At 42.5% G+C, this 24,992-nt stretch overlaps 1 protein-coding gene across 1 annotated transcript; it reads left to right on the top strand.

Moving 5' to 3' along the window:
• The first annotated feature begins 5,833 nt into the window (after window positions 1-5,833).
• LOC114431897 (uncharacterized) lies at window positions 5,834-22,340 on the top strand. Its single transcript, XM_028399573.1, has 6 exons — window positions 5,834-5,883; window positions 5,989-6,125; window positions 6,205-6,330; window positions 6,418-6,690; window positions 22,027-22,098; window positions 22,236-22,340. The coding sequence occupies exons 2-6, from the start codon at window positions 6,054-6,056 to the stop codon at window positions 22,338-22,340; spliced, it is 648 nt and encodes a 215-aa protein (XP_028255374.1). The 5' UTR covers window positions 5,834-5,883; window positions 5,989-6,053.
• The last annotated feature ends 2,652 nt before the right edge of the window (window positions 22,341-24,992 follow it).

Genomic DNA, 24,992 nt, shown 5'->3' with positions numbered 1-24,992 from the left:
AAAAAGCTCCCCGCACCAGAGAACAGATTGATGAGAAGATGAGGCTCGCTGATGAGAGACGCAAGGTAGTGTGTGTGTGTGTGTGTGTGTGTGTGTGTGTGTACTAACCACCTTCTTCTAATGTCTTCTCTCTCACATGCTTGATATTTCAGTCAAAGGAAGACGCGCTCAAAACACGTTTAAGAGCCAAGTCTGCGCGTATTCGTGGCCCCGCTCCTGTCTGCACCACTGAGGAGGATGAAGATGCAACCATTACCCCTGTGGTGCCGCTGCAGTTACCTGTCAGTCCTGCCAGACAGATTGGTCAAAAAGCTGGTGAGGAAGGAGAGTGGGTGAGAAAGGCTGGAGGTGACGGCAGGGAAAAAAGTGGCCCCGCTCCTGTCTGCACCACTGAGGGGGATGAAGATGCAACCATTACCCCTGTGGTGCCGCTGCAGTTACCTGTCAGTCCTGACAGACAGATTGGTCAAAAAGCTGGTGAGGAAGGAGGGTGGGTGAGAGACGCTGGAGGTGACGACAGTGGCCTTCCTCCTGTCTGCATCACATAAACCCAATAGTGGATTGGGTTCATTCTCTGGAATGTTGAATTAAAATAAACGTTGTTCTCGGACCTGCAGGACTTTGTAGTCACTTCAGCTGGACACGCATCAGAAAGTCTCACCTACGCTTACTACGTGGCCGGTTGTGGTGAAACGGCCACTTCATAGGACGTGAGCCAAACTCAAACATTTTGCACTGTGAAGACTCCTCTTTAAGATATATATTGTTTGCAGGTAAATAGACAGGATGTCATTAAGCATCAGCACTTTAATGGAGGTAACATTATTATATATATTTGCATTTAGGAGGGATCAGTCTGGCACTGAAAGTACTCCTGCACCACGTGCTGCTGAGGAACAGGAGTACTTTCAGTAGCCAGACTGATCCCTCCTAAATGCACCACTGAGTGCCACTGGAGGTCATTCCTTTCTGTGGCCATCAAACTGTACAACTCCTCCCTCTGAGATCAGACAATCTAACGCACTGTCTTGTAATTATACCCATATTGGATTTATAGTAGACAAGATTTTACTGCACACAGTTTTAGTTGTATTATATATGACTATCAGTCTTCACTTGCCTGGATTTTACTTGAATGTTTATTAACGTTTAGAATTTCTAACCTGTTTTATTTTTATTTTACTCTTTCGTTTCTTACTCGTTTCATTTCCCTGTAGATGAGCTACTAGGAAAAGTCTGAGTAACATGAGGAAGTGCCTTATGTGAAAAGACATTAAAAACTTATTTATGAATAAAGTTCCAGCTTTTCTTTAACTGTAAGTGTGTACAGTGGCAGTGTGTGAAGATATATGTGCTACAAAAGGATGCTGAATATGAATGAAATGTGATAAATTAAGAGGGAAAGATTACTATTTTAGGGGATATAACAACTCATATTACACACTGCTCAGAGACTGACCCACTAGTGTAACCTGATCTTTTAATATTTGTTTTAACTTACGCTTAAAAGTAACTTTAAAGTTATACAAATATTGGGTAGAGTAACAGTATTTCCCTCTGAAATGTACGTGAACATAACAGAAAAATGGAGAAGTTCCTCTCCCTATATTGAACACACAGTGCATATTTGACCATTTATCTATGTCATCTATGTCTTCAGGTTGGTTGTAGCCACACACACACACAAGTGGAAGCTGTCAGGAAGCTGCACCTGTCTGTGGAGCATCTGTCCTCTGAGCTGCTGCCTGTCTGTTGGACAGGATGGATCTCAGTAACAGTTCAATCATGAGAGACTCAGCGAACTGAATGAGAAATATTTATTAAGTACAAAGTTTGAATGTGCATCGGCGTCCTAGACCCCGTCGTGAAGACCACATCCGAAAAGGGGGGAAAACGCAAGAAGAGAGGCCGCTGGATCAGAAGATGAAACGCACTAAAAAAAACTGGGTGGGGTTAGAGGCAGCGCTTTTAGGAATGGGTCCCAAACGTATTTAGTTAGACAGCAGAGTTACCAAGAAGAGCTGGAAACACCTGATGCTATCCGTGGGACAATCCGCTCCATGTCACAGCCCTCTTAACTGACATCTACCTCCAGGCTGCTTCAGTATTATCACTTTTGTCGAGTTTTTTTGTTTGTTTTCTCCCGAGAAAGTCACAGAGCCAGCTGATCTTTTGCTTTCCTCTCCACACACGTATCGATAAGGAGACTTTGCACTATAATTAGGGCCCGAGCACCGAATGGTGCAAGAGCCCTATTGAAACCTTAGAGATTATTATTTTTCATTTTGTTTTTTTTCCGACTCGATGATCACATTTTTGGGGGCCTTAACATGCTAACTAACACACTGACTGATCATGTAAATAATTTAAAATATATATACTTTTCTAAATGTACCTGATTAAGATTTGGTTCTTACAGCAGATAAAATCATATATTTAACTGTACTATAACTGCCATGAATACTTCCTGCTCTTGGAGCTGAATGTTTTGCAAACACAACAGAGCTTGAACCTGAACAAGGAGCTGCAGCCTGTCTCCTCGGATTTTGCTGATCATTGAGGCAAAAAAAATGAAAGTTTTTTTTTTATCTGTGTGAGTGCAGGTATTTATTTTATTTTTTTACACCAATGATAATTAAGAGTAGATCCTGGTCAATGCTGCAGGTGGAGTATGAGCTGTGTGTATCCTCTGCCTGTCAAAGACTCCATCCACCACCAAAATAAGAAAGTTAACTGTTAATGTATTTTCAAGACATGGAAGGCATTTACACAGTATGATGTGCTGATGTGTTGGGACATATTTAGCTTATAAAAGTAATGGAGGAAGGACTTGGTGCACCCTGAAGGTGGAGCAGAAGTGCCATGCATCAGTTGTCTACCTCCCCAGGACACTGCAGCCCTCATTACAGGGGACTGCCACTGTCAGCTGTGCTGCTTCTCATGTGTAACCCTTATTCAAGAGTCTAGAGTCTGATCTCACCGTTTATAGGAACTACACTGCAGTTTTGGGCGGATTGTCTTCAGTCGATTATTTGATGATTTGGCAGGTCTGGTTTTAGATCTGCAGATTGCACCCCCTCCTACATTAGCACAGGCCACTGGTGCAGCTTTGACACCTACTTGTAACACTTGTGTCGCTGAAAACAAGTGATGGACCAGTTCTAGGTTCGTGGAGTGGTGTAATTAATAATATTAGGAACAGAGACTTGAAGATTTGTATATAAGCCGGCAGTTTACTTAACAACAATAAATATTTAACAGGTTAATAAACAGATGAATAGATAATGAAATAAAATATCAATAAATAGAGTAATGAAAGTATCAATAAATAGATCAATAAAATATGTACAAAAATATCAATAAAAATATCAATGAATATTTACAGTGCAAAATGAGCAATAAACAGTATAAAATAACCCGTTTGGTCCTTCTTATTAAAATAGAGTTTAAAAAGATTTAAATACTGGTTTGCTCTAGTTTTTTCTGTTTCTCTTAGACCGGTCTTTTATATTCTGTATAGCTAATTTAGAACAATTGCTTTAACTAATTTTCAGCTATTTATCTTTGTTTGTTCTGTTTTTCTTGGAGTTAACTCTTTTCTTTAGGGAACAGGTAAGTATTTAGGTTAGTTTTAGTGTGATCTTTTCACAAAAGGTAAGTATTCAGGTACCCTTTAGCAGGAAAACACATAGAAAAAATAAAATACCTTAACCATGTCGCATATACATTTACCTATTCACACCTCAATAATTCCTAAATAATTGTGTTGCAACACAATAATTTCAATTTGGGGATCCCCTTCTAATTTGATCTGTTAAATATCACAGTTCAGTTCAGTTTGTCTTGGTCAAACCGTAACAGTGGTCCGTTTGCGGTGTTTCAGTCCTTGCAGGTTATCCTTCCTTGGGTAGGCTCGCCATCATGCTCACGTAACGTCTTTCAGTTGGTTCCAGTGAGTCTGGTCTGTCTCTGAGCTGTCCTCAACTCTCCCGGGGGTAGGGAAAAACCTGGCCAAAACCGTCATCAAGCACTCGCATCAAAATCACTGTTTTGATGTTGGAGGGTTGCCTAAATATGTTAAATAAATGTACAAGATGTTGGATAAACTTAATTTGAAGGAGGTCTTTAGATTTTGCGTGTATCAGTTGGTCAGCGTCTGTTTCTATCCGTGTCTTCAGGAGCTCGCACACAGCGCCTGGGACAGCGTCTTAAAGGGACAGTAACATTAAATTTCAACTCACATGAAAGCTGTGAGAAAATAAACGGGAGCTTTAGAATATGTTAACAGGGTTATTTATTAAATAGTCATTGCTATGTTTTCATTGTTATTTATTAACTGTATATATATATATTTGTACTTGTGATATATATATATATATATATATATATATATATATATATATATATATATATATATATATATATATATATATATTATTTATGCTATTTAATTGATTTTAATTATTTATTACCCTATTTGGACCATGGGTTACATAATGCTAGGAGGGTTTTTTTAATGCACTAAAATTGGAAAGCAGTTTTTGTGACTGGGGGACAGGACACAGAGGAGCAGGGCTCTCTGATAAGGTGGACCAATGTGACCACTAGTGTGACATGTGGCGCCCTCAGTGACACCATGAGCTTCTTTTGGGTGTCGCCTCTTTAACCGGGGTCAGATTTATTGTGGCAACGGCGCCCTTAGCAACGCGGCGGGTCCATGGAGACAAACAACAGTCCGAGTAGTGAGGGAATGCTGGGCTGCACGGTTAACAGACACGAGGAAAGAAATCTGATTAAACTGCATGTTTGAGGACTTTTTATGGGCTCACTTCTTACCGCTGCTGTGAGGTGAAGATGGGATGCCTAAGCTCGACGCACACGGCGGTTGAGCCGCTGGTAGCCGCGGAGGTGCAGGAGGTAGGCTCGGTGTGTGGAGACGTGTTACAGAGATTTACGTACTGTATCCTACCAATGATTTAGCTGCTGATTCTCATTCATTATTAACCAAAACTAGCAACTCTAAGTGAGAAACTTCTGCTAACTCATACAACACTATCAATAAAATCAGTCAATCAAATTACAGGATGGAACATAAATGTGAATAAATGGCCCTTAAAATGATCACATCATAGTGCTAATATTTATGTTTTAAAACATGTCACTAACAAAAGGATAAGTTGAATTAAACAATTTAATACTTAATAATCTTGGCCTTTGCCTGAGTATTGGCAGCTCTTGGGGATTTTATGCTTCATGATTGTATCTTTGTTTTATTGTATTTTACTGCAGTTTGTCTCTTTTATGTATTTTATTAGTTTGAGTTTATTTCATGTATTTTAATGTTAAGCACTTTGGTGGGCAATGCCCTTATAAATGTGATATATAAATAAAACGGGCATTGACATAATAATAAACCTTAAAATGTTTGGAGACTAACCTGAATTAAAAAAACTACAAATGAATTTAGTGTTAGATTTAGTTAAATATAAATTATACCTGTCCTCTGAAATGAAAGCGTGACAGATTTTCTCTGGTTCTACATTTACACCAGCAAAAATTGGCAAAATTTACTTCAATCTCTTTGTAGTGTATCATTGTTGTTGCTGAGTTACTGTATTCATGACAATATGTCAACACAATGATGATGTCACCATGACAACGTCACGTCTGGGATTCAGGATGCTGTCAAATTGTGATAATGTGTGTGTGTGTGTGTGTGCTGCCAGGAGGAAACTAAAAGTAAACTCAGCGGTCGTAGGGACTCTGCTGTGTCGAAGGGCACTGCGGACAGCGGGGTGGTGATGGAGAACACAGAGATCCCCAACTTACCCGACACAGTGCCCAGTAACCTTCCTCCTCTAACATCAGTGAGCGTCACAGAAAGTGAGGGGAACAAAGAAACACAGCACAGTGAGGATGTGCTCCACACAGGCTGGAGAGAGAAAACATGTGTCTTAAAATGTGTTTATGTTCTGTCTGCTGCTCCAGGTCAGCTGCTGCAAAATGGCACAGAACAGAACCGTCCAAAGGCCAGAGAGATCCTGGAGGAACTGATGCAGCAGGGAATCATCATAGAAGGGCAAAGAGAGGCCGGCAGTGGCGCAGGACAGGCCTACAGCATCATGGTGGGCACCTGGTTAGCATGCTTCATTCACAATATCAATGCTATGATAAAATATGTAACATTGTGTGTGTGTGTGTCAGCTGGATGACAGTGAAGGGTTCCGGCGAAGGTACCCTGCCAGACTTAAGTCTCTGAGGGGCAAAAAAGCTCCCCGCACCAGAGAACAGATTGATGAGAAGATGAGGCTCGCTGATGAGAGACGCAAGGTAGTGTGTGTGTGTGTGTGTGTGTGTGTGTGTGTGTACTAACCACCTTCTTCTAATGTCTTCTCTCTCACATGCTTGATATTTCAGTCAAAGGAAGACGCGCTCAAAACACGTTTAAGAGCCAAGTCTGCGCGTATTCGTGGCCCCGCTCCTGTCTGCACCACTGAGGAGGATGAAGATGCAACCATTACCCCTGTGGTGCCGCTGCAGTTACCTGTCAGTCCTGCCAGACAGATTGGTCAAAAAGCTGGTGAGGAAGGAGAGTGGGTGAGAAAGGCTGGAGGTGACGGCAGGGAAAAAAGTGGCCCCGCTCCTGTCTGCACCACTGAGGGGGATGAAGATGCAACCATTACCCCTGTGGTGCCGCTGCAGTTACCTGTCAGTCCTGCCAGACAGATTGGTCAAAAAGCTGGTGAGGAAGGAGGGTGGGTGAGAGACGCTGGAGGTGACGACAGTGGCCTTCCTCCTGTCTGCATCACATAAACCCAATAGTGGATTGGGTTCATTCTCTGGAATGTTGAATTAAAATAAACGTTGTTCTCGGACCTGCAGGACTTTGTAGTCACTTCAGCTGGACACGCATCAGAAAGTCTCACCTACGCTTACTACGTGGCCGGTTGTGGTGAAACGGCCACTTCATAGGACGTGAGCCAAACTCAAACATTTTGCACTGTGAAGACTCCTCTTTAAGATATATATTGTTTGCAGGTAAATAGACAGGATGTCATTAAGCATCAGCACTTTAATGGAGGTAACATTATTATATATATTTGCATTTAGGAGGGATCAGTCTGGCACTGAAAGTACTCCTGCACCACGTGCTGCTGAGGAACAGGAGTACTTTCAGTAGCCAGACTGATCCCTCCTAAATGCACCACTGAGTGCCACTGGAGGTCATTCCTTTCTGTGGCCATCAAACTGTACAACTCCTCCCTCTGAGATCAGACAATCTAACGCACTGTCTTGTAATTATACCCATATTGGATTTATAGTAGACAAGATTTTACTGCACACAGTTTTAGTTGTATTATATATGACTATCAGTCTTCACTTGCCTGGATTTTACTTGAATGTTTATTAACGTTTAGAATTTCTAACCTGTTTTATTTTTATTTTACTCTTACTACTCCTGTTGGACTTGAGATGGCGCTGTTTCATTTCCCTGTAGATGAGCTACTAGGAAAAGTCTGAGTAACATGAGGAAGTGCCTTATGTGAAAAGACATTACAGTTTTTTCTGATTGCTTACAGTTTTTTCTGATTGCTTAAACACTAACAATGATTCTTATAGCACAATTTCTAAAACTATTAATAGTTATAGCAAAATCACTCACTGAGTTTGCAAAACTAAAAGCAAAAAAACTGCTTTACACTCAATTTGCACTTTTGTAACACACAATTTGCAATTGTATAAATATAATCCACTTCACAGCACTCTTTTTGCTGAACTGTAAACACAACTCACTGCTTTACACACAACTTCCAAATGATCAACACACTCCTAGTAAAACTACACACATTTATGGCTGGTATTTACACTATTTTGCCAACTGTCTGGCTACACTGTCACATGTGAGAACTGTTTTACATCATTAGTTCACTTTGCAATCAGCATGAGATCTGTAAATAAGCCACAGGTAAGCTTCAGTGTGGAGAACAATGGAGGGAGAAGGAGACTGAGAAGAACGAGAATTAGAGGAGGATGAGGACATGAGGAAGCAGGAGGAAGAGGACGAGGAGGTGAGGAAGGAGGAAGGGTAAGAAGAAATAGAATTACTGATGTCATCGGAGCTACAATAGTGGATCATGTGATCAACTATGGAATGACCCTGAACGGGTTCAGCCTGAGCCGCTACACTGTAGCAAGCATCATGAGGCTTATTGAGGCATATTGATGAGAATGGGTTAGTACAGTTCCTTCACAGTTTTGTAGGTGTACCATACTCTAATGAGAAAAACATCAATACTGTACATGTAAAACTGAAACTGTTACTCCATAGAATTGCTAGACATCCAGCATCTGGAAGGAGGCATGCGAGGATATTGACCAGGCATCATGTCAGGCCTGGATACGGCACTCCAGGAGATATTTTCCCCAGTGCCTTGGACTAGAAGACATTGCATGTGATGTTGATGAAATTCTGTGGCCGGACCCAGAGAGACAATGAGACTGATTTTCTCTCTCTTTCAGTGAAATTGTATGTTTTCTTGTGTGTGTTTTGATGTGTGTGAATAAACATTCATACTTGAAATTTGAATCCCTGTGTTTATAGAACTATTTATGACAAAAGTTTGACCTCACATGGACAGACCTTGTGCACAGAGAAAGCAAAAGCCAGATGTGTTTTCAGTTAATACCATCAGTGTGTAGTTGGCACATTGTGTGCTTAGTAATATGATGGTTTGTGTTAACTGTGTGGTACAAAAATACCATTTTTACAAAGGTTTGAAGAGTTAAGCAAGATGTATTAGCTTTTGCAAAAGATCTACAATGTTTTGCTGATTTGGTGTAAGGTTTTTTTATTTGTGTGTAGAGTTTTGCACAAATAGCCAATAGTTACAGAAATGTGCTTAAGCAATCAGAAAAAACTGTAAGCACATTTCTGTAACTATTGGCTATTTGTGCAAAACTCTACACACAAATAAAAAAACCTTACACCAAATCAGCAAAACATTGTAGATCTTTTGCAAAAGCTAATACATCTTGCTTAACTCTTCAAACCTTTGTAAAAATGTTATTTTTGTACCACACAGTTAACACAAACCACCATATTACTAAGCACACAATGTGCCAACTACACACTGATGGTATTAACTGAAAACACATCTGGCTTTTGCTTTCTCTGTGCACAAGGTCTGTCCATGTGAGGTCAAACTTTTGTCATAAATAGTTCTATAGAAACACAGGGATTCAAATTTCAAGTATGAATGTTTATTCATACACATCAAAACAAACACTAGAAAACATACAATTTCACTGAAAGAGAGAGAGAGAGAGAGAAAATCAGTCTCATTGTCTCTCTGGGTCCGGCCACAGAATTTCATCAACATCACATGCAATGTCTTCTAGTCCAAGGCACCGGGGAACATGTCTCCTGGAGTGCCGTATCCAGGCCTGACATGATGCCTGGTCCATATCCTCGCATGCCTCCTTCCAGATGCTGGATGTCTAGCAATTCTATGGAGTAACAGTTTCAGTTTTACATGTACAGTATTGATGTTTTTCTCATTAGAGAAAAACTTAGAGTGAAGGAACTGTACTAACCCATTCTCATCAATATGTCCTCATGATGCTTGCTATATTGTAGCGGCTCAGGCTGAACCCGTTGTCCAGCTTCCCTCAGGGTCATTCCATGGTTGATCACATGATCCACTATTGTAGCTCCGATGACATCAGTAATTCTATTTCTTCTTACCCTTCCTCCTTCCTCTTCACCTCCTCGTCCTCTTCCTCTTCCTCCTGCTTCCTCATGTCCTCATCCTCCTCTAATTCTCACTCTTCTCAGTCTCCTTCTCCCTCCATTGTTCTCCACACTGAAGCTTACCTGTGTCTTATTTACAGTGCTCATGCTGATTGCAAAGTGAACTAATGATGTAAAACTGTTCTCACATGTGACAGTGTAGCCAGACAGTTGGCAAAATAGTGTAAATACCAGCCATAAATGTGTGTAGTTTTACTAGGAGTGTGTTGATCATTTGGAAGTTGTGTGTAAAGCAGTGAGTTGTGTTTACAGTTCAGCAAAAAGAGTGCTGTGAAGTTTATTATATTTATACAATTGCAAATTGTGTGTTACAAAAGTGCAAATTGAGTGTAAAGCAGTTTTTTTGCTTTTAGTTTTGCAAACTCAGTGAGTGATTTTGCTAAAACTATTAATAGTTTTAGAAATTGTGCTATAAGAATCATTGTTAGTGTTTAAGCAATCAGAAAAAACTGTAAGCAATCAGAAAAAACTGTAACTGATCACAAATCTATTACAGTTTTTTCTGAGGAGAACAATGGAGGGAGAAGGAGACTGAGAAGAGTGAGAATTAGAGGAGGATGAGGACATGAGGAAGCAGGAGGAAGAGGACGAGGAGGTGAAGAGGAAGGAGGAAGGGTAAGAAGAAATAGAATTACTGATGTCATCGGAGCTACAATAGTGGATCATGTGATCAACCATGGAATGACCCTGAGGGAAGCTGGACAACGGGTTCAGCCTGAGCCGCTACAATATAGCAAGCATCATGAGGACATATTGATGAGAATGGGTTAGTACAGTTCCTTCACTCTAAGTTTTTCTCTAATGAGAAAAACAACAATACTGTACATGTAAAACTGAAACTGTTACTCCACAGAATTACTAGACATCCAGCATCTGGAAGGAGGCATGCGAGGATATTGACCAGGCATCATGTCAGGCCTGGATACGGCACTCCAGGAGATATTTTCCCCAGTGCCTTGGACTAGAAGACATTGCATGTGATGTTGATGAAATTCTGTGGCCGGACCCAGAGAGACAATGAGACTGATTTTCTCTCTCTTTCAGTGAAATTGTATGTTTTCTTCTGATTGTTTTGATGTGTGTGAATAAACATTCATACTTGAAATTTGAATCCCTGTGTTTATAGAACTATTCATGACAAAAGTTTGACCTCACATGGACAGACCTTGTGCACAGAGAAAGCAAAAGCCAGATGTGTTTTCAGTTAATACCATCAGTGTGTAGTTGGCACATTGTGTGCTTAGTAATATGATGGTTTGTGTTAACTGTGTGGTACAAAAATACCATTTTTACAAAGGTTTGAAGAGTTAAGCAAGATGTATTGGCTTTTGCAAGAGATCTACAATGTTTTGCTGATTTGGTGTAAGGTTTTTTTATTTGTGTGTAGAGTTTTGCACAAATAGCCAATAGTTACAGAAATGTGCTTAAGCAATCAGAAAAAACTGTAATACTTTTCTGTGGCTTTTCCATAACACTTATCTAAAGCCTGTGTGACCTTCCGTACACAAAGAGAGTAAGTTCATAATGCAAAGTGTGGAGTTTGTTTTGGTTCAGTAGATTTGCATGTGATGCGTGCAGTCACTGTTTGAAGGTTAAACTGACTGTGTGGTGTGTGTGTAAATTTACATAAAGCAGTGGCAAATGTAAATTTGAAATTCACTGAATCTGCTGTCCATTGAATGACTGCTGTGTGTTCATTGTTGTTCATACAGTGTATGCAAAAGTATTCATACCCCTTGAACTTTTCCACATTTTCTCACATTATTCCAACAAAAATAAATATATTTTATTGGAATGTTATGTGAAAGACCAACACAAAGTGGCATACAGTTGTGACGTAGAAAGAAAGTTAAACATGTTCATTTTTTTTTTACAAATAAAAAACTGAAAGGTGCAGTGTGCAAAAGTATATAGCCCTCTTTTCTCTGAGTGCATCCAATTGCCTTCAGAAGTTGCCTCATGATTTCTGACTGGTCGAATGTTGACCTGATGACTAGATAGAGTCCACCTGTGTGTAATTTAATCTCAGTCCAAATACAGCTGTTCTGTGACGGCCTCTGTGGTTTGTTGAGAGAACATTGAGGCGCAAACAGCATCATGAAGTGCAAGGAACACAGCAGACAGGTCAGGAATAGTTCAATCATGAGAGACTCAGCGAACTGAATGAGAAAGAATTTATTAATACAATAATTGTGAATGTGCATTGGCGTCCTAGACCCCGTCGTGAGGACCACGTCCGAAAGGGGGGAAAGCTCGAGCGGAGAGGCCGCTGATCCGAAGACCCCCCGGGTCTAGACCTGGTGGTGGTGTAGAAGCAGGAGAGCAGGAGAGGGGAGACCTTGAACTGCGAGGATGGGGAGGTGCTTGGGGTGGAGGAGGGTTGCCGGATTCGATCGGGAGACAGCTGGAGAAGAGACAGAGACTTTTAAATCTCTTGCTACGTTATGATTGGGCAGGAGAGGGACAGATCGACAGCTGATTGGTGAGGGAGGTGCCATCATTAAACACCTGACTATGTGGGAGGTCACTAGACAGAGTGCAGTGCAGTGAAGGAGAGTGCTAGGATGGTGAAGAGGGAAGGGGATAGAGATAAGAGGTGAATGATGTGGAATAGAGTCTTCATGACTGAACTTACGCTGAGAGCTACATTTCAATCATGAGAGACTCAGCGAACTGAATGAGAAAGAATTTATTAATACAATAATTGTGAATGTGCATTGGCGTCCTAGACCCCGTCGTGAGGACCACGTCCGAAAGGGGGGAAAGCTCGAGCGGAGAGGCCGCTGATCCGAAGACCCCCCCAAAAGAGAAGGAGATGAAAATTGAGTTTGATACTTACATGATTTGGGCACTAACAGACACCATGTAGCATGAAAAGACAATTGTTAGAGGCAGCATGCAAAATGAAATTACGACAATCAGATGCAGTTGGATTCGAAGCATAGAGAGGAGAATAGAGAGCTTAGGGAGCGAATGCTTGAGCTAAGGATAGCTAAGTATAGAGAGAGTTTAGCGAGCATGCGCTCAAGCCGAAGAAGGTATAGGGATTTTAGCGAGCGTGCGCTAAAGCTGCGGAATGTAGGGAGAGTGTTTAGCAAGCAAGTGCTCAAGCTAGGGGAGGAATAGAGGTTTAGCGAGCATGCGCTCGAGCTATGGAAAGTAGAGAGGATTTGGCGAGCATGCGCTCAAGCCAAGGGGAGAGTGGAGAGAGTTTAGCGAGTGCCGCTCAAGTAGGGAAAATTTATAGAGACAGTTTAGCAAGCATATACTTGAGCTGGAAGCAGGGAAGGCGTGGAAGAAGACTTTGCATGAAAGAAGGGAGCTGACTGTGACTACGTGGGGATAGGTCGGCATGAATCGAAGCCCACTGGCTGTTAATAAAGGGGATATGGTTGCGTGAATCGAAGCCCACTGGCTGTGAATAATGGGGGATAGGGTTGCGTGAATTGAAGCCCACTGGCTGATAATAAAGGGGATATGGTTGCATGAATCGAAGCCCACTGGCTGATAATAAAGGGGATATGGTTGTATGAATCGAAGCCCACTGGCTGATAATAAAGGGGATATGGTTGTATGAATCGAAGCCCACTGGCTGTGAATAAGAAGGATATGGTTGCATGAATCTAGGCCCGCTGACTACGAATACATGGGGGTATGGTCTGCATGAATCGAAGCCCACTGGCTGTGAATAAAGGGGATATGGTTGCATGAATCGAAGCCCACTGGCTGATAATAAAGGGGATATGGTTGCATGAATCGAAGCCCACTGGCTGAGAAAAAAGGGGATATGGTTGCATGAATCGAAGCCCGCTGGCTGTTGATAAAGGGGATATGGTTGCATGAATCGAAGCCCACTGGCTGTGAATAAAGGGGATATGGTTGCATGAATCTAGGCCCGCTGACTACGAATACATGGGGGTATGGTCTGCATGAATCGAAGCCCGCTGGCTGAGAATAAAGGGGATATGGTTGCATGAATCAAAGCCCGCTGGCTGTTAGTAAAGGGGATATGGTTGCATGAATCGAAGCCCGCTGGCTGTTAATAAAGGGGATATGGTTGCATGAATCGAAGCCCACTGGCTGTGAATGAAGGGTATATGGTTGCATGAATCGAAGCCCGCTGGCTGTTAATAAAGGGGATATGGTTGCATGAATCGAAGCCTGCTGGCTATGAATGGATGGAGGTATGGTCTGCATGGATCGACGCCCACTGGCTATAAATACATGGGGGTATGGTCTGCATGAATCGAAGCCTACTAGCTGTGAATAAGGGGATATGGTTACGTGAATCTAGGCCCGCTGACTATAGATGCATACATTTTTTGGGGTAGCATGAACGAAGCCCACTGGCTATGGATGCACTGATTTTTAGGGTAGCGTGAACGAAGCCCACTGGCTATGGATGCATTGAATTACGGCCTTGCATGAGCGAAACCCACTGGCTATGGATGCGATGGTTTAAGGCCTTGCGTGATGAAGCCCACCAGCATTGGTGCATTGATATGAGGCCTAGAGAATGCCGTGAGAGTTAAGTTAGCAGACATGAATTGACGATACAGCAATAATAGGTGAAACTCACCAGGGACGGAGAGATTTCTGAGATGCGAGCATGTGTCCGGTGTTTTGGCCAATACAGGAAGTGAAGACCATCGACCAAGTGATTGCAGAGATGAAGGGGATACCTTGAGCTGACAGAATGAAGCCCACTGGCTGAGATGCATTGCCTTGAATGAAACGAAGCCCGTCGGCTGACAGTACATTAATTATAAAGCTTGAGGGAAAGCTGAGAGGATAGAGAAAAGGAGGGCATGGAGATAACATGCATGATTCGAGCATTACACCACCACCAGTAATATGATGAAAAACTCACAATGATGAAATCACGGTAATATTATTAACAATCCTACCAGCTAGGCCAGGTGGGCCTGAAGACGAATGTGAAGAGAGAAGATGACCGAGCGTGCCGATTAGCAGGAATTCATTGGTTATGTGGCCTGCATGAAAAGAACCCACTGCTGTGATAGTATAGCTAAAGGGCCTTGCATGAACCAGAGCCGCTGAGTTGCTGCTGAAGTAGTTGCACCTATTCTAAAGGGATGACCCGAATAATGATTAAGGGACAATGGGGATCTGACGAGAGGTTGTATGAGCAAAGACCAGTTCCTAGACAGAGGGAGAGATTCCTGTGGTCACAGAGGGACTTGAGGATCTGAATGGGACGAACCTGTAGAGAACCACTCATGTATTTAAAAGGACATAAGGACGAATTGTGCAGGCTATGACTACTGAACATGCGCCACTGCATTTAGGGTGTTGCAACAGCTTGTAGTAGTTCGATGGAATACTAGTTCTGCGAAGGTGACTTCTAGAGGGATTGAAGGAATGGGAGGCCTCCTCTAAGAAAACCAAAAGCTACGCGAAGAGGGATTCCGGGAGAGGATCAACGGAAGGAGAAATACGCCCGATCTGGGTTGAAACCAATTAGTGGAGAATTGAAAGGGTTATAGGCCACGGGAAGTCTAGAGGAGAGGGAGAAGCCTTCGAATGCCTTTAAATAGTATGGTTTGATAAATAACCTGAGATTGAATTGAATGTGAGCTGCCACGGTTCTGATGAAAGGTAGTATGAGCACCCTTATCTAAACCAAATGTGTTTCCAATGAAGCAATGAGAATTTAAAGGCCGGCATCTAGCAGACCACTGCCCTTGGAGGAAAGAACCCCCCAAAACCCACGGATGTGCACCATCTGTGAACAACCTGAGAAAATCGGATGAATGCACTACGTCATCATTAAAAGAACAACACCATGTTGCGAGCTCATAGCAGGAGAGACCGGGTCCACCGATCATGCTGCAGCCTTGGTTCGAGGCAACATGGACACGGAAGTTAGGAACTGTGGAGGACCGTCCAAAGGGAGCTGTGAAAGGTTGGCCTTATGAATGGTATAGTTGCTGCTTGGAGATATCTGAATGCAGATTTTGAAGCGCTCTAAATTTATTTATTCATTTATTTTTATTTATTAAATTATATCAGCATTTCTAACGGGGAGAGATGGTTTCATGTCGGAAGGGATGAGCGTATGCTGAGGAACACCGGGTGGGAGTTTTTTTTTTTTTTTTTTTTTTTTTAAACCAGTATTTAACTATTTTAATTATTAGTAATATCTAACCGTTTGTCCTATCGAACCATATGAATTTAAACGTAGCACAATAGCTATAACGACAGAATAGCGAACTCACCGTCTAATGCATGTAAACACAAGCACATGGCTACTTAATATGCAGACAATTCGACTACGTCATCGTCGTGATAGCGTTGTACAGGGATCGACTCACGTTATCAATACGCGCATCAGGCAGTAAGCTCCATGCAGCACGATCGAAGATGACTAAGCAGGGATGTCTGAGGGGGAAATCATCCAGCATGTGAGCATAGAGGGAACACTAGCTTCTTCAGCAGAATCTGGCATAAGGAGTTTGACGCGAGATTGAAGATGCAGGTACTAATGCAAATGAGACGAACAGAGAAATATATTTTAAATCCCACTTAATGCCGAAAGATACCATAGCAACAGGTGAATGGAGGAATCTAAATGCATCAGAGAAGTCGGCTCCCTGGTCCATGAATAAATAAGTTTAAAGCGCTGTCCACTGGCATAAAGAGGGGACAGAGGTTCGGGCGTAATAAGACTAATTGCCGAAATAGGCCGGAGTGAGGAGCGGACAGATCGAATAATGCCATTCTGCAGGAGTATTGCGTATGGCTTGCCTTGTAGGCGCTACGATTTTTTTTTTTTTTTTTTGCACGCCTGACGGCCTTGTATATCCGTGCAGATTGAGAAAAGTAGGCTGAAGCACAGAGGGACACGGAGCAGTGAGCCCGCGAGCGCCACATTTTTGCTGAGATCATTTGGGACCACGGCGATCAAGGCCAAATTCGGAGTCCACAGACCAGGCCAGGCTAGTAGCCGAATAGTGAGAATAAGCGCTGCTTACTGGAAGTGCTAGTGATATTGATTGAATATGTTTTCCGGCTATTGGGATGGAGGTCTCCGGTTAGAGCTAGATAGACCATTCTTGGCCACAAATTTATGACGCTGAGGAGATTACAGGATGAGGTTTACTAAAATATTGTCTCTGCCTGCAGAAGTAAACCCTCATATTTTAGTGGATTGCGAATGAAGGGCCTACCTGTAGGAGGGACAGGCCGAGCAGATGCCAGAGTGTAGCGGCGGAAGATGGCGGAGGAGAACGGGAGATCAGCGGCTGAGAGCAAGCGGCTGGATCGGCAGAGACTACAGGAGCAGGAGACATGGACTCAGGTGGAGGTCGACTGACCGAAGAAACAACGACCGGCACCGAAGTGTTTGATTGAGCGTGTCGGGGGGAAAAGCGGAGCAGCGGCAGCGGGAGAGCGAGAAGCGTTCCCTCGTGTAGCCCTGGGAGCAGAGGAGGCTGACTTCTTGCTCCTTTTACAGGCCGCGGGTAGCCACTGCGGCGCGGGGCAGGGGAGATGGGATTGGATCTGAAGTTGGATTGAGAGAGTTCCGGAGGAGGAATAATGCCAGTTGATTGCGGCATAGAGCAGCGCAGAATCGTTGCCGGATTCGATCGGGAGACAGCTGGAGAAGAGACAGAGACTTTTAAATCTCTTGCTACGTTATGATTGGGCAGGAGAGGGACAGATCGACAGCTGATTGGTGAGGGAGGTGCCATCTATTAAACACCTGACTATGTGGGAGGTCACTAGACAGAGTGCAGTGCAGTGAAGGAGAGTGCTAGGATGGTGAAGAGGGAAGGGGATAGAGATAAGAGGTGAATGATGTGGAATAGAGTCTTCATGACTGAACTTACGCTGAGAGCTACATTTGTGGTGAAATTTAAAGCAGGGTTAGGCTATAGAAAGATTTCCCAAGCTTTGAACATGTCACGGACCACTGTTCAGTCCATCATCGGTGAATGGAAGGAGTATGGCACAACTGCAAACCTACTGAGACATGGTCATCCACCTAAACTAACAGGCCAAACAAGAGCACTGATCAGAGACGCAGCCAAGAGGCCCATAGTGACTGTGGATGAACTGCAGAGATCTACAGCTAAGGTGGGGGAATCTGTCCATGGGACAACTATCAGTCATGCACTGCACAAAACTGGACTTTATGGAAGAGTGGCATTAAGAAAGCCATTGTTAAAGTAAACCATAAGAAGCCATATGAGTGACCTAGCAATCATGTGGAAGAAGGTGCTCTGGTCAGATGAGACCAAAATTGAACTTTCTGGCCTAAATGCAAAACGCTATATGTGGCAGAAATCTAACACTGCACATCACTCTGAACACACCATGCCCACTGTCAAACATGGTGGTGGCAGCATCATGCTCTGGGGCTGCTTCTCTTCAGCAGGGACAGGGAAGCAGGTCAGAGTTGATGGGAAGATAGATGGAGCCAAATACAGGGCAATCTTGGAGGAAAACCTGTTGGAGTCTGCAAAACACTTGATACTGGGGCAGAGATTCACCTTCCAACAGGACAACAACCCTAAACATAAAGCCAAAGCTACAGTGGTATGGTTTAAAATGAAACATATTAATGTGTTAGAATGACCCAGTCAAAGTCCGGACCTAAATACAATCGAGAATCTGTGGCAAGATCTGAAAACTGCTGTTTGCTATTTGACTCAGTTTGAATTGTTTTGCAACGAAGAATGGGCAAAGATTTCAGTCTGTAGATGTGCAAAGCTGGGAGAGACATACCCCAAAAGACTTGCAGCTATAATTGCAGCAAAAGGGGGTTCCACAACGTCTTGCCTCAGGGGGGCTGAATACTTTTGCACACTACAGTTTTCAGGTTTTTAATTGTAAAAAAAAAATTAACTCATGTTTAATTTTCTTTCTACTTCATAATTGTATGCCACTTTGTGTTGGTCTTTCACATAACATTCCAATAAAATATATTTATGTTTATGGTCATAATGTGAGAAAATGTGGAAAAGTTATTAATAATAATAATGCATTGGTCTTATATTGCACTTTTCTGCTCTGTTGGGCAGGCACTCAAAGCGCTTACATTGAGATGCATACTTTATTATTTATTATTATTCATATACACAGTGGCAGTGGTAAGCTACCCAGTGGTAGCCACAGCTCCCCAGGGGGAGACTGACAGAGATGAGGCTGCCAAGGTGCCCCTACGGCCTCTCCGACCACCGCCGATTCATTCAGTGAGTGTGAGTGTACTGGAGGCAATGCGGGTAAAGTGCCTTGCCCAAGGACACACAACAATGACTAGGGAGGAGCTGCTGCTGCCCTTATTCAAGTTCAAAGGGTATGAATACTTTTGCAAGCCACTGTATTTATTTTGAACTCATGTTCCAGAGAACTCATCGGGTCCATCACAGTCATGGTGAAAGAAGCACATGGTGAGTGTGTGTATATACAGTAGGTACAGAAAGTTTTCAGACCCCCTTAAATTTTTCACTTGTTATATTGCAGCCATTTGCTAAAATCATTTCAGTTCAATATTCCCTCATTAATGTACACACAGCATCCCATATTGACAGAAAAACACATTTTGTTGACATGTTTGCAGATTTATTAAAAAAGAAAAAGTGAAATATCACATGGTCCTAAGTATTCAGAGCCTTTGCTCATTATTTAGTAGCCACCCTTTTGATCGAATACAGCCATGAGTCTTTTTGGGGGTCCTCTGCCAATCCTCCTTGCAGATTCTCTTTTGTTCTGTCAGGTTGGATGGGAAACGTTGGTGGGAAGCCATTTTTAGGTCTCTCCAGAGCTGCTCAATTGGGTTTAAGTCAGGGCTCTGGCTGGGCCATTCAACAACAGTCACAGAGTTGTTGTGAAGCCACTCCTTTGTTATGTTAGCTGTGTGCTTAGGGTCATTGTCTTGTTGGAAGGTAAACCTTCGGTCCAGTCTGAGGTCCTGAGCACTCTGGAGAAGGTCAGATATCCCTGTACTTGGCCGCATTCATCTTTTCCTCAATTGCAACCAGTCGTCATGTCCCTGCAGCTGAAAAACACCCTCACAGCATGATGCTGCCACCACCATGATCCCTGGTTTTCTCCACACAGAACTCTTAGAATTAAGGCCAAAAAGTTCTATCTTGGTCTCATCAGACCATATAATCTTATTTCTCACCATCTTGGTGTCCTTCATGTGTTTTTTTTTACATACTCCATGCAGGCTTTGATGTGTCTTGCACTGAAGAGAAGCTTCGGTCGGGCCACTCTGCCATAAAGCCCCGTCTGGTGGAGGGCTGCAGCGACGGTTGACTTTCTACAACTTCCTCCTGACTGCATCTCTGGGGCTCAGCCACAGTGATCTTTGGGTTCTTTTTTACATCTCACCAAGGCTCCTCCCCTGATCGCTCAGTTTGGCTGGATGGGTTCTGGTCATCCCAAACGTCTTCCACTTAAGGATTATGGAGGCCACTGTGCTCCTAGGAACCTTAAGTGCAGCAGAATGTTTTGTAACCTTGGCCAGATCTGTGCAACAATTCTGTCTCTGAGCTCTTCAGGCAGTTCCTTTGACCTCATGATCCTCATTTGCTCTAACATGCACTGTGAGCTGATAGGCCTTCTATAGACAGGTGTGTGTCTTTCCTAATCAAGTCCAATCAGTATCAGCATCAAACACAGCTGGACTCAGATGAAGGTGTAGAACCATCTGAAGGATGGTTGTAGGCTAATACGGATGTTTTGTGTGCAGGTGGAAATTTACATGAAGCAATGACAAATGTAAATTTGGAATACACTGAATCTGCTGTCCACTGAAGGACTGCTGTGTATTCTGTTCATACTTATGTTCCAGAGAACTCATCGGGTTCATCATGTATAACATGATGTGTGTGTGTGTGTCCACTAAAGTAAACAAATGAGTAGAAATTAAGCAACTGTGTGTGTACAGTTCTCTAAAACGTGTAAAGACTTCTGTCGAAATATGAAAGGATATAAAGTAGAGGCCACACCCTAAAGAGCACCTATCGGTAGTTTGCAGAAACATTTTATACATTTATACATTCTGGCAATAGAGATGCTCATTTACATAGTGACACTGATAAAAGCAGAGTTTCCTCTGAGATCCCACAGAGCTCATCATGATGGAGAGGATCCTGCTGGCTGTCTTGTTCCTCTCAGGTCAGTCAACTCTTTCTGTTTGCTAGAATCTACTGGATGAAATCCTCTTTGTTAATCTGGAGCCACCTCACATGTTCAAACATTTGATTTTCTCACAGGGGGACTCGTCCTCTCCTCTTGTCTTGTCCATCAGTTCCACTTTGTTAATGCAAATAAGACTTGGTCTGAGGCTCAGACCTACTGCAGAAACTACCACACAGACCTGGCTACTATTGAAACCACTGAAGAAATGGAACAACTTGTCAACATAGTTTCATCTGCTGGTTACACTTCTGATGTCTGGATTGGCCTTTATGTACAATACTATTCGCGCTGGACATGTCCTAATTATAATGATGTTTGGAACACGATAAACCAAACAGACACTGACCCGACACTAGTCCATTCTTCATGTCTTTACATTACACCTCAATCAGACAGATGGGATAACTGCTCAGTGAAGCGTCCATTTGTCTGTTATGGTGAGTACACAGCACACAGCATTCTCTGTGTTCAAAGGGATGTTATTATTGTTGTGATTATTATTTGCATATATATATTCTGTGCTGTATATAATGTGTAGAGTACATCCTTTATAAATAACTCAGCATTTTAATTTTACAGCTGGTGGAAACAGGTATATTTTTGTGAATCAATCAATGAGCTGGTTCACAGCTTGGAGGTACTGCAGGGAGAACTACACATCTCTGACATGTGGCTGGTCGAGCAGTGGGTATGCGTTGGTTCCGAGTGAAGTGTGGGCATGGGTTGGCATGATCAACTACCCTTATTTTTACTGGAGTGATGGCAGCAAATCTTCATTCAGATACTGGGATGAAAAAATAACTGATAAGTACTCCTATGGATGGAATGGTGCTGCAGCTGTGCAGAATTCAGGAAGATGGAGGTTACTGCAATTTGACACCAAACTACCATTTGTCTGTTACAACCTGACAGTGACAGAGAAGCCTGTAAAAGAAGAGCTTCATAAAAAAGGTACGTTGTTACAGTTGTGAGGTCACACCTTTAAAACAACAACAAACTCACAGTTAGTTTTTGTCTCTCGTGTGTTTGAAGTGTTTCAGGTGAGGATAAAGTCAGAGGACTCCTCTGTGGATCTGAACGACCCTGCTGCTAAAGCAGAGCTCCTGAAAAAGGTCAGTCTGCAAACTCTCCAACATTTATCTTTGGAAATGTTTGCTGTGCTCAGTGCAGGTAAAGAAACAGAAAAACATGCAGCTCATTTGATGTTCAGTCACTGATTTCTCCTCCTGTTACTGTGTGTGTGTTGCAGCTCCAGGACAGACTGAAGGGGAAAGGAGTGACCCTGAAGTGGAGAGAACAGCCTGATGGGAAAGTCTTCCACAAAGAGAGGAAGAGACAGAAGAAGGAGCTCTGAAATATGAACTAACATCATCAGTAGAACTGAGTGGAACATGTACATATAATGACTGTCTTCATTCAGGCTGCCTGTCAGCTTATCAGATAAGAGAGCCCAATCAAACTGATGAAACACAAATAGTATATAGTTTTATTCAATGCTAGAATACGACAGATGATGTAAAACTGCAGAACTAGCTGAGAGCTAATTAGCACTGTATGAATTCTTTTGCCATTTGGGCTGCATACAGACATTTACATGAAATCAGCACTGCAGCTTATTTTAACCCAGTCTGCAGGATGAAACATCACCATGCATATATCTTTTTACAAGTTTTATTGAACCAGCTGGGACATTTTCAACAAAGCAGCAAAACACAGCAGAAGTGTTTGTATGCACATTCCCTGCAACATTAATACATCTGTCATATGTATATATATGTATATACATACATACACTTTAACTTCAGTTCACTTTTATTCACATGCTTTTTACAATCAGAACTGTGTCATTCATGTATTCTTTGTATAAATATAATCACAGTAGAATATATTTCTCATCTGCAAACAAACAATTGACTCATTTAGACACGGCCCTGGGTTAGCCTCTCAGGGAGTGGTGTTGCTGCTGTCTCTTTTCTCATGTGTGTGCAGGAGATTGCTGGGTGGAGCCGATCCTGCACTCATGCAGTACACCTGAGCTGACGAGCTGGAGAAGGTTTAAGAGGGCCCAGCTTGCTTGCCTCACTCTCTCTGCCCTCCTGGCCTTCTTGGATGGCAGCTGCTCTCTCTTGTCAGCTGCACCCATGGCAGTGTATTTTGCCAGCACCTTACTTTGTTTGTTAGTTGCATGTGTTCAACTACTTTTCTTTTTTTAATGAAATGGTAAAATTGTTTTTTGTTGTGTTTGGTCTCCCCAATTTGTTACACTTTCTGAGCTGAGTGTGACATTTTGAATACATTATTGATATGCAAGTTGAATAATTTAGGGCCCACTACTGACCCCTGGGGGACACCACAGGACACGTCAAGACACCGGGATGAAAACGTTTCTTCACAAACTGTACTTATTGTAAGACCAGATTTGTTTTGTCGATATTTTATTTTATTTTGAAAAGGGGAACTATTTTTTTTCTTTAACCTTTTTATGTGACAACCTCTGTCAGGATTGTGTTTTTGTTACTTTTAGGACATAAACAGATTTGAACTTGAATTTTTTTTCTGATTGGTTTTATATAATGTTTAATAGGCCCTAAGTTGCTCCATTCATTCTGAATGGAGAAATCCTAAAGATGTGGATGCAAGTTTGGCTGCTCTTTTATGTAGTTGGGTAAAAGACATGAAAATGGGGACTCAGTATGAGAAAGTTCAAGTCTAAATATAATCCAAAGTAAACACTAGGAAAACCAGTGTATACATTGCTTTGAAATGAGCATGAAATTATTATACTCATCTAAATTTAGATAATGGGGTAACAAACAGCTGAACGCTTACCAATGTATCTATGTAGGCCTATTTATTATTTCACCTCTGCTCTGTACACATAAAACTTCCTGAATATAACATTATATGAAATATAAAACAGGTTTAGAGTGTTTACAATAGAGCAAAGGCTATAAATACATTCATGGTAAGTTTGCCTTACCGGTCATGGCCGATGACAAAAGGCGGGTCAGTCACCTCATCATCCTCAGCGCCACTCTCCTCCTCCGATGATGAAGATGAAGTGGGCTCACCCTCTTACTTCCTCTCTAAAAAACAAGTCAAGGGCTTGCTGGACATTCATCGAACGCTTCATGTTCTCCTCGATAGTCTTGGTCTTTTTCTGATCTTCTTCTCTTCTTCTCTAAATACACATGTCTTCTCCCGCTAACTCCGCTAACTCCCACGGTTGACTGCCGGTTCGGTGACTTTGGCGCCTCCCCGAGTGACGTCAGACGTCGCTGTCATCACGTAGAATTACGTCATCACGTAGAATTACGTCAGCTCATTCAACACATCTGACCGACTTGTAAACAGACCAAAATTGACGAGTACGTCGAGAGAAATGCAACGCCTGCCGAGCGCTCTGATCGCTCTTTTATGCTCTGACAAATACTCGAACTAAAACGTATCATATCTCCGGTTTTACTGGGTGTATCAATATAAAATAAAAATCTGGGTGAAAGTTCGAAATCTGCACTTTCCAAAGCATTGTAGATGGCGGAGTTTTTCTGTTACGGTGCATTGAAAATGTCACGTGATATAATCACGCCGGCGTGATCTTAGACTAAAAACGCCGAAGCCCCGGTAACACGGTGACAGCTGCAAGAGTGGCTTTGGCCTGCAGAGGGCGTCATGGCACAAGAAGAGGAAAATGGATTTTTCAGAACTACTCATAACATGAATACATAAACAAATATATGTATTTATTTATATGATTTATTCACACTTCACAATAGACCTATTGTTTGTGCTCTTAGTGTGAATAAATCATTAGAAAGCCTGTTCATAATTAATTATGAACAGGCTTTCTGACCTCCCTGGCCATGCATGCATGGTCCCAGCCCAACACTGCACACAGTGGTCACGGCCATCCTCCACAGGCATTTTGATTACACAGCAGGTGTGGCCATCCTCAGTGTTTGTGCAGACAATACTGTCAGAGGCACCATTTACACCCCCAACTCTT

The sequence above is a fragment of the Parambassis ranga genome, chromosome 2 (assembly GCF_900634625.1).
Source record: "Parambassis ranga chromosome 2, fParRan2.1, whole genome shotgun sequence".
NCBI classification, from domain to species: Eukaryota; Metazoa; Chordata; class Actinopteri; family Ambassidae; genus Parambassis; species Parambassis ranga.
Note: the sequence above shows the minus strand (reverse complement) of the source record. Positions and strands in the feature narration are given on the sequence as shown.

Bases quoted from the DNA above. Each gene is read 5' to 3' on its own strand.
- LOC114431897 (XM_028399573.1), top strand. From the start codon at position 6,054: ATGCAGCAGGGAATCATCATAGAAGGGCAAAGAGAGGCCGGCAGTGGC. The intron at 6,126-6,204 runs GTGGGCACCTGG...TGTGTGTGTCAG, and splicing joins GACAGGCCTACAGCATCATG to CTGGATGACAGTGAAGGGTT. The intron at 6,331-6,417 runs GTAGTGTGTGTG...TTGATATTTCAG, and splicing joins TCGCTGATGAGAGACGCAAG to TCAAAGGAAGACGCGCTCAA.